The sequence below is a fragment of the Physeter macrocephalus genome, chromosome 1 (assembly GCF_002837175.3).
Source record: "Physeter macrocephalus isolate SW-GA chromosome 1, ASM283717v5, whole genome shotgun sequence".
Taxonomy (NCBI): Eukaryota; Metazoa; Chordata; class Mammalia; order Artiodactyla; family Physeteridae; genus Physeter; species Physeter macrocephalus.
Window position 1 is genome coordinate 56,086,173 of NC_041214.2, and position 10,922 is coordinate 56,097,094.

General features: G+C 38.7%; 1 protein-coding gene across 6 annotated transcripts in view; it reads left to right on the forward strand.

Annotated features, from left to right (window-relative positions):
* The window catches only part of OTOL1 (otolin 1), a 231,812-nt gene that overhangs the window by 210,195 nt on the left and 10,695 nt on the right, over positions 1-10,922 (forward strand). For all 6 annotated transcript variants that reach the window (XM_055082768.1, XM_055082790.1, XM_055082809.1 and 3 more), the window contains 2 exons: positions 3,984-4,355; positions 7,706-7,795. In XM_055082768.1, coding sequence (XP_054938743.1) covers positions 3,984-4,355; positions 7,706-7,795 — 462 coding nt within the window. The remainder of the gene's footprint in view (positions 1-3,983; positions 4,356-7,705; positions 7,796-10,922) is intronic.

Sequence of the window (10,922 nt, forward strand, 5' to 3'; positions counted from 1 at the left end):
TTAGGTGTAAGGTTAGGTTGTTTATTTGAGATGTTTCTTGTTTCTTGAGGTAGGATTGTATTGCTGTAAACTTTCCTCTTAGAACTGCTTTTGCCGCATCCCATAGGTTTGGGTCGTTGTGTTTTCACTGTCATTTGTTTCTTGGTATTTTTTGATTTCTTCTTTGATTTCTTCAGTGATGTCTTGTTTTTTTAGTAGTGTATTTTTTGGCCTCCATGTCTTTGTATTTTTTACAGTTTTTTTTCCTGTAATTGATAACTAGTCTCATAGCGTTGTGGTCAGAAAAGATACTTGATATGATTTCAACTTTCTTAAATTTACCAAGGCTTGATTTGTGACCCAGGATATGGTGTATCCTGGAGAATGTTCCATGAGCACTTGAGAAGAAATTGTATTCTGTTGTTTTTGGATGGAATGTCTTATAAATATCAATTAAGTCCATCTTGTTTAATGGATCATTTAAAGCTTGTGTTTCCTTATTTATTTGCATTTTGGTTTCTCTGTCCATTGGTGAAAGTAGGGGTTAAAGTCCTGTACTATTATTGTGTTACTGTCGATTTCCCCTTTTATGGCTGTTAGCATTTGCCTTATGTATTGAGGTACTCCTATGTTGGGTGCATAAATATTTACAATTGTTATATCTTCTTGGATTGATCTCTTGATCATTGTGTAGTGTCCTTCTTTGTCTCTTGTAATAATCTTTACTTTAAAGTCTATTGTATCTGATATGAGTATTGTTACTCCAGCTTTCTTTTGATTTCCATTTTCATGGAATATCTTTTTGCATCCCCTCACTTTCAGTCTGTATGTGTCTGAAGTGGGTCTGAAGTGGGTCTCTTGTAGACACCATTTATATGGGTGTTGTTTTTGTATCCATTCAGCCAGTCTCTGTTTTTTGGTGGGAGCATTTAATCCATTTACATTTAAGGTAATTATCGATATGTATGTTCCTATTACCATTTTCTTAATTTTTTTGTGTTTGTTATTGTAGGTCTTTTCCTTCTCTTGTGTTTCCTGCCTACAGAAGTTCCTTTAGCATTTGTTGTAAAGCTGGTTTCGTGGTGATGAATTTTCTTAACTTTTGCTTGTTTGTAAAGGTTTTAATTTCTCTGTTGAATTGGAATGAGATCCTTGTTGTGTAGAATAATCTTGGTTGTAGGTTTTTCCCTTTCATCACTTTAAATATGTCCTGCCACTCACTTCTGGCTTGCAGAGTTTCTGCTGAAAGATCAGCTGTTAACTTTATGGGGATTCCTTTGTATGTTATTTGTTGCTTTTCCCTTGCTGCTTTTAATAATTTTTCTTTGTATTTAATTTTTGATAGTTTGATTAATATGTGCCTTGGTGTGTTTCTCCTTGGATTTATCCTGTATGGGACTCTCTACACTTCCTGGACTTGATTTACTCTTTCTTTTCCCATATTAGGGAATTTTTCAACTATAATTTCTTCAAATATTTTCTCAGTCCCTTTCTTTTTCTTTTCTTCTTCTGGGACCCCTATAATTCGAATGTTGGTGAGTTTAATGTTGCTCCAGAGGTCTCTGAGACTGTCTTCAATTCTTTTCTTTCTTTTTTCTTTTTTCTGCTCTGTGGTAGTTATTTCCACTATGTTATCTTCCAGGTCACTTATCTGTTCTTCTGCCTCAGTTATTCTGCTCTTGATTTCTTCTGAAGAATTTTAAATTTCATTTATTTTGTTGCTCATCAATGTTTGTTTGCTCTTTAGTTCTTCTAGGTCCTTGTTAAACGTTTCCTGTATTTTTTCCATTCTATTCTAAGATTTTGGATCATCTTTACTATCATTACTCTGAATTCTTTTTCAGGTAGACTGCCTATTTCCTCATCATTTTTTTTGGTCTAGTGGGTTTTTACCTTGCTCCTTTATCTTCTGCGTATTTCTCTGTCTTCTCATTTTGCTTAACTTACTGCATTTGGGGCCTCCTTTTCGTAGGCTGCAGGTTCATAGTTCCCATTATTTTTGGTGTCTGTCCCAGTGAGTAAGGTTGGTTCAGTGGTTTGTATAGGCTTCCTGGTGGAGGGGACTAATGCCTGTATTCTTGTGTATGAGGCTGGAATTTTCTGGTGGGCAGGACTGCATCCAGTTGTGTGTTTTGGGGTGTCTGTGAACTTAGTATGATTTTAGGCAGCCTCTGTGCTAATGGGTGGGGTTGTTTCCTGTGTTGCTAGTTGTTTGGCATGGGGTTTCCAGCACTGGAGCTTGCTCATTGTTGAGTGGAGCTGGGTGTTAGCTTTTAGATGGAGATCTCTGGGAGATCTCTTACCAATTGATATTACATGGGGCCAGGAGGTCTCTGGTGGACCAGTGTCCTGAACTCAGTTCTCCCACCTCAGAGGCGCAAACCTGGCACCTGTTCAGAGCACCAAGACCCTGTCAGCCACACGGCCAGATACGTGGGGATTTTCTTGCCTTTTGGGAAGTCTGAGGGCTTCTGCCAGCATTCAGTAGGTGTTCTGTAGGAGTTGTTCCACATGTAGATGTATTTTTGATGTATTTGTGGGGAGGAAGTTGATCTCCACATCTTACTCCTCTGCCATCTTGAAGGTCCTAAGGTTGAGGCTTTGATATTAAACAGACGTGGATTTAAGTTCTAAATTAATAACTTGTGGGTTGTGTGATCTTGAACAAGGTATGTAACCACCTGGTGCCTGTTTCCTCATCTGTGAAGATGAGTGAGAGTGTTGTCTACCTGGCAGAGCTGTTTTGTTTTGTTTTGTTTTGTTTTTTGCGATACACGGGCCTCTCACTGTTGTGGCCTCTCCCGTTGCGGAGCACAGGCTCCGGATGCGCAGGCTCAGCGGCCGTGGCTCACGGGCCCAGCCGCTCCTTGGCATGTGGGATCTTCCTGGACCGGGGCACGAACCCATGTCCCCTGCATCGGCCGGTGGACTCTCAACCACTGCACCACCAGGAAAGCCCTGGCAGAGCTGTTTTGAGAACAGATTGGATTGATGAATATAAGGCACCTACTCTTTGTAGGGATTCTATAAATAGTAGGTGTTGTTACTATCCTTATTTCCATTCTCTTTTCTCTCTTACTATTTATCTTAAACATTCCTTCCTTTTCCAATCAGAAATCATGCATTTCTAACCCTGGCTATCTCTTAGCAGCCACTGGACTGCTGGGAGTTTCTGGGGAATGGAATATTATGAACTCTCAAGATTTCATTTCATCAGGAACCTTATATCCTTTTGAACAGTGATAAAAGCCTTAATAAGAATAACCACTATTTGGCCCATTAAAATAATACAAAGATAAATGTGAGTTTGCAGAAAAAACCCTTAAATTATAAAGCAAAGAATTGGAGAGTTAAATGACATGTGAAGAATCTGAAGACATAACACATATTTAAATTTATGATTTTTAATTCTCTCCCTTTCTCTCCATTTATTACAACAGATTCTAAAAGATTGTTCTCATAACAAGACCATTATCCTGAGTAGATTTAAGGACTCTTTTATCAGTATGTTTTCTTGAAATAATTGAGTTTGCTGAAATAAACAATTCAGCTCAATATTTTTCATCTCCCTCTAATACAGATGTATTTGATTCCTATAAATCTGGGTGAAGTCAGTCATGATTTTATTCATATTTGTTTTCCACAGGGTATATGAGCTATTAAGTCATGTTGCATTTATTATAGATCATGTTTCCTTTTTGGCAAGATAATTTTAATGATTGAGAACAATATTTTAGTACATGTAACACTGGGAAAACAACCAGAAAGGAGAATTGAAGCAAAATGTTCCTTACAATAAATACTTTAAGTAAATAAAATATTCTGTTGTGACTCAAGCATACATTTACATATGAAATGTATAAAAATCATTTAGTAGTATGCATACTGTTCATTCTTATGGTTCATATATGTATATATATTCCTCTCATATAAGAATATATCTATATCACTTTGTTTTTTTGTTTGTAATATATGTATATATTCCCATTATATCTTTCTTCCAGCCTCAAATATGTGGATATTTTCTTGGTTTTGTGCCATTTTAATTATCTTGGCTATTGCTGGTGTGGACACAATAGTAAAGACCACACCATATACCAAATTCACGAAGAAGTCTGAGGGAAAAGAGATGCCAAAGGGTCCAAAGCCATTCAGTGGCCAACCTCCAGAAGAAGAAGAAACCCCCTTCACAGAAGAGGCTGAAATGGCAGAACTAACCCCTGACCCCTCAGCTTTCAATCCTGACTTTGGGGCTGCCACCCTCTTCCCCTCTGAAAACCTCGCTCTTGACACAGCTGGTTTCTTCTTGAATTGCTGTGATTGTTGTTCATCTGGACCAGGGCAAAAAGGAGAACCTGGAGAGACTGGAAAGCCAGGTATTTGAAAATATACGAGGCCCTATATTTCTCACTTGTACATACTTAGAGTTGAGAGGTGGTGGATTGGTGGTGGAATTGCCCCAAGGGTTTCTACATTGTCATGCGAATGGGACAAGCCTAGGTGTAACATTTTGACAAATGCAGTGGGTTCTGTTGCCCAGTGGGGTAGCCAGAGCCCCATGTACGGCTATTAATATTAAAATTAAATGAGATTAAAAATTCAATTCCTCAGTCACACGGGTCCCATTTTAAGTGCTCAGTAGCTACATGTGGCCAATGGGCAGCACAGATATAGAGCATTTCCATAATTGCAGAAAGTTCTACTGGATGGTGCTGGTTAGAGCAGAGACTGGCCTACCAACCCTAGCACTGGTGTGTAGTCCTTCCAGTTACACAATCTTTTCATTAATGGCTGATGTAAATAGGGGAAGTGAAAATTCTCTGGTCTAGTAAGAATGTGTATTGACTGATGGGTTTTTGGAGTGCTACTTGTAGTTAGGATTAGAAATGGCATGCCTGTGAGGTGGAGAATAAAGGCAGGATTCAGTTCACTTCTCATTGAAATTCTGAGGCAACACAGTCTCCTTGCCCAGCAATTTTCTCCATTGAATGTCATAGTTAAATATTTCAAAATTTCAGATGTCTTTCATGTATACAGTATGAATATACTCTCACTTTTATTGTAATAAAGTTCAGCTTTCACATGTCCTACAGCAGAGAATTCAAGGAAAAAGTGAGATCAGAATGTCAATTTCAAATCCACTATTCCCTGAAAGAATTACATATAAATATTTGTTGTGTCTTGCCTGAAGAATTTAAAGTTATAAAATCAGGAATTCTGCATCCTCATTAAGCTTTTCATTCATTTCATCCCATTGCAAGAAGCTTTTGGGAAATGTGATCAGTGTTTATGTGGAGGTGGTATTGAATGGGAAAGAAGCTGGGCAGGGGTCTGGGGAACCAAGATTTCAGGGTTGCCAAAACATTACTGGAGATCTAATTAGACTGAGAAAATTATATTTACCAGGATTTCTCTTAGTATCATGTCTGGCAAGCTGCTAGCGGGGAGCGGGAGGAGATCATGTAAACACAGCTGGTTGCTAAACTGTCTTATAAGTCGTAGCATCAGGGCTTTTGTCTTACCCAGTGGTGGATTTAGCTGCACTGTTCTTAGAGCTCAGCTTATTACATACATTAATTAACACACATATTACATACATCACATTTGTGTTATCTACTGTGATGTGAATAATAAATGTAGACTTTAAAAGTTATGAGCCTAATTTTACAGAGTTTCTGAATGAAAGTGTTTTGAAGTATACAGCTCAGCTATATCTAATAGCTCGTAAAGGTAAAATTTCATTTGAAATTTAATCTCCAGCTTCTCTCATTAATTCAGTTATATAATAGCTACCTACTGTGTGCCAAGAACTGTTAAGCACTTTATGTTGTTTCTCATCTTTGTAGAAAATGTTTAAAATATTATTACATTTCAGTGGATAATTTAATTGCGTTTCAGAGAGTTTCAGGTAATTCTAGAGGTTATAGCACCTGAGAGTATAGAACCTGATGTCAAACTCGGTTTGTGCACCCTCCAGCACCAGCTCTTCCATTAGCTCCAGCCTTCCGATATTTACACTAAACTAACCAATATGTACACCTCGCCTAGATGGAAGGGGCAGCCTGCCTGCCCCTTGTGCCCTTGCAGGCAGTTGCTGTGTGCTCCCTGTGCATTTCCCTCATAACCACATTGGGCACTTGGGGGCCGTGAGGAAGGGGGGTCACTGCACAGTGAACTGTAATTGATCATTTTGCTTGCTTCTGCCTCCCCTGCTCTTCATTCTCCATTCCTTTCCTCTCTGCTCTTCCTTCTTTTTTTAGACAGAAGAGCTTAACCACCACTTTGGCTTCTCAAGCTTGCCTTCAGCCTTAACCTCCATTGCATGCAATTTATTAAAGCTTTTCATCTAAATAAATACAGTGTTCTTTCAACGAGGAAATTCAACAGATTGAAAATAATTTTCTCCACCCCATCAACTTAATTATGATAATTAAGATGAAAGATTACAGTTTAATTGAGTGTACTTATTTATATGGTTAACTTTCAAAGAACCTGGCCATCAATTATTCCAATCAGGGATTGCGAAACAATCCCTAAGCTTGAACAGGGCTGGGGTTGCAGGAACGATAACTGTCCTAGGCTTGGGTGTCTGTGTGGCCCAGGTAAGTGGAAGGGACCTGGACTGCTGGGATGAGCGAGGACACCAGTGAGGTCTGAGTCCTGCACCATCTGCCCCTCGCCTGCCCCTCAGCCTCTTTTACCCTGATCGCTAGCTCCGCCCATGGTGCTCTTCTTTCAGTTTCTTAAAAACACCATGGATAGGTCTTCCCTGGTGGCGCAGTGGTTGAGAGTCCGGCTGCCGGTGCAGGGAACACGGGTTCGTGCCCCGGTCCGGAAAGATCCCACATGCCGCGGAGCGGCTGGGCCCGTGAGCCATGGCCGCTGAGCCTGCGCGTCCGGAGCCTGTGCTTCACAACAGTGAGAGGCCCGCGTACCGCAAAAAAAACCCACCATGGTCTTTTCTACTCTTGTTTTTCCTGAAATACTCATCTATGGTTTTTTTTTTTTTTTTTTTTTTTTTTCTTTGTCTCAGAAATTTCTAATTTGTTCATTGGGTCTTAGCTTAATGACATTTTTTTTCCAGGAGGTATCCTCTGATCCCATAAATCAGTTTTTTTTTTTTTTTAAAACCACCATCTACAATAGGAACTTTCTCTTTTCTTTACAACTAACAACAGTGTGGCCATTTCTATTTATTTGTGTGGTTATTTCTTCATGTTTATCTTTCATGGACTCTCAGCTCCATGAGGGAAGGGACTGCTGGAATGTTGATGGCTGATTCCTGACACCTAGCAGGATGCTTGGTGTGTAGGAGGGCTCAGCAATGGTTCCTGAATGAATACATAAGTGAAGGAATGGGAAAACCAAAAGTGCTAGGTATTGTGGTTTTACTTCCAATTTGAAAGTGTGGTCCACATGAGGTTAAGAGTCAGATAATCATCTTTTCTTGTTGTTTGATATAGTACTGCTTCTCTGAATCATTTGATCACTGCCATGAATTCAGTGACAAGTACTAATGGGCTCAATTTATCTGTTCAGGTAGTACAAAATTGCAAATCAGACAAAAATATTGTCCTTAGAACTCTGTAATAGTTTATTCTCACCCAGATTTTATCATTAGGACACTGACAGTCATTGGCCTCAATAAAATGACTGATTTTTTTTGAAGTAATGAATTTCAAAAGAGAATTTTTCTACCCTGATGGTTTTTAAATCTCATTTCCAGGTTTTAAGGGAGAAGCTGGTGATATGGGGATCCTAGGGCCACCAGGAGTCACTGGACCCCAAGGTCCAAAAGGCCAGAAAGGAGAGAAGGGTAGGTAATTATATCCATTTCATGTCAAAACTCAAGAGATGTTCTGCATCATTTTTAAGAAGAGCAGCTTGTTAAGTAAATACCAGATTCTTGCAGGTGGATCTATTTTTTAAAATGTAAAAACTTGGTAAAGCATATTGTGAGTTATATTTGATATAAAAATGTTAACTTTATAAATAGCCAATTGAGAAATTTTAAACTTGCCTGGTAATATACTCCCCTGCTACACATACCTTTTCTGTTTCTTGAGGTCCACCTGGCTGACTCAGTGACTGGGAGCCACAGGGCATAGAATCTGGGGAAGGGTCCTTTCCTATTTACTCCTGTTTGAGTTCTTCTTTATGATGCAAATTAATTTCATACTACATAAAACTAATCAGAGCAGGCAATCCTCTAGAATATTCCATATAGATGGATAGCCTACTTACTAAGGAGAGTATGACATATCCTTTGGCTTACTCTCAAATCAGGGGCAGTGTCAACGGTGGGAAGAGAACTGAATTAAAATGGAAGAAGTCAAGCTATTTGCAGTGACCTTGGACCCGTCACTTTACCTCATCTGGAAATTGAGAGGACTAGACTAGATATTTATTTATACTCTGTTTAAAGAAGATTCGTCATTATGTGGGCTTTCCTAGATCTTTTCCAGCTCAGAAATTCTGTAATTCCATAGATGTATCAGCAAAGAGGGTGCTCTGCTCTGGGAAATCCCTGGTTCTATAAGTGCTTCAAGGTGTTGAGGGAAGGTTATAGATGCACTGGGACATTTAGAAATTCCTCAGGGAATACCACCAGCCTGTAGAAATACTATATATCCATCAAGTTAAATGTTTTAGCCTTAGTGTCACATGTCAAACGACATAATATCATCTATACATCACCCTCTGCATGGCTCAGGAACTGCCTAACTCATTTCTGGTAGAACATTCAGTGAAGTAATTACTCAAAAAAATGCTAAGGTAAGAGAGAGCCACTTCACACTTGTCAGTTATGTGATTTTCATTCTTGGAAGCATTTAATCCTTTTGTGGCTGAATTATGTTAGCAGAAAGCCCTGTGAAATAAAGATGAGTGGTGAACCTCCCCAATGATTCATACATTTTGGAAGTTAGACTTCTGGAAGTAGAAGAAAAAAACAGGGAAGTATTATAAAATGAGGTTCTTAAGAATATGCTTTGATGAGGATCAAAAGTAGAAATTCATTTAGCCAGTCTCTATAAAGTGACAACTGTATTTTCCTTTTACTTCCACTTAACTTGGACTCTAGGTTAAGACTTAAAGTTAAAAAAATAAATGAGTAGAATGACTGTATTTTTTACTCAATCATTATCTGATTGAGTAAATTAATTATAAGCAGTTAAACTCTTTTGTTTTTTAAGATATTGGGGGTAGGAGTTTATTAATTAATTTATTTATTTTTGCTGTGTTGGGTCTTCGTTTCTGTGCGAGGGCTTTCTCTAGTTGTGGCAAGCGGGGGCCACTCTTGTTGCGGAGCACAGGCTCCAGACGCACAGGCTCAGTAGTTGTGGCTCACGGGCCCAGTTGCTCCGCGGCATGTGGGATCCTCCCAGACCAGGGCTCGAACCCGTGTCCCCTGCATTAACAGGCAGATTCTCAACCACTGCGCCACCAGGGAAGCCCAGCAGTTAAACTCTTTAAATGAACTCAAGAACCAGAATAACTGTGCAGTGAAGGTCAGGATATGAATATTGACAAGGACTGGGAATAGAATTATTTCTTCACTTCCATTCATAGTTATGTTCTCTTCAAAGGTATACAGATGTTTTCCTGATGGCCTATGGGTTAATTTCCAAATTTTAAATTTTAAATGGAATGATAAAGAGGAGCAAGCTACTTAGAAAACTCTGTTGAGCAGCTTATGGTGGGATTTCTCTAGCCAGTCTTAAGAAATTTGGCTGAATCTCTTTTTTATGACTTTTATTTATGTATTTATTTATTTATTTACAGCTGTTGTGCTTTTATTGTAAAATTAATAAATTCTTTATAGTAGATTATTAAATATTGGCATATTTATACAATGGTAATGAGAACCAACAAACAACTATATGCAACAGTATAAATCAATTTTACAAATATAATGTTGAGCAAAAGAATTCAGACACAAAATATTACATACTATACAATTTCAATTATATAATGGTTAGTACAAACCCCCAAAAGTCTATGATGCTAAAAGTCAACTGTAGTTACTCTCAAGGGTTAGGCTGTGACAAAAAGGGGGCACAATAGAGTCTTCTGGGACACTGATAATATTCTGGTTTCTACACAACATTGTAAATCAACTATACTTCAATTAAAAAATAAAATAAAAGAGATTAAGAAACTAAAAAAAATTATTTTGGTTTCTTCTTTGAAAAATTTTTATTGGGGTATAGTTGCTATAAAGTGAATCAGCTATACATATACATACATGCCCTCATTTTTGGATTTCCTTCCCATTTAGGTCACCGCAGAGCATTGAGTAGAGTTCCCTGTGCTTTACAGTAGGTTCTCATTAGTTATCTATTTTATGTATAGTATCAATAGTGTATATATGTCAATCCCAATCTCCCAATTCATCCCACCCACACCCTTTCCCCTTTGGTATCCATATGTTTGTTCTCTACGTCTGTGTCTCTATTTCTGCTTTGCAAATAAGATAATCCATAACATTTTTAAAGAATCCACATATATGGGATAATATACGATATTTGTTTTTTCTCTTTCTGCCTTACTTCACTCTGTATGACAATCTCTAGGTCCATCCACGTCTCTACAAATGACCCAGTTTCATTCTTTTTTATGGCTGAGTAATATTCCATTATATATATGTACCACATCTTCTTTATCCATTCCTCTGTTGATGGACATTTAGGTTGCTTCCATGTCCTGCCTATTGTAAATAGTGCTGCAGGGCTTCCCTGGTGGTGCAGTGGTTGAGAGTCCACCTGCCGATGCAGGGGACAGAGGTTCGTGCCCCGGTCGGGAAGATCCCACATGCCGCGGAGCGGCTGGGCCCGTGAGCTATGGCCACTGAGCCTGTGCGTCCGGAGCCTGTGCTCCACAACAGGAGAGGCCACAACAGTGAGAGGCCCGTGTACCACAAAAAAAAAAAAAAAAAAAAAAGT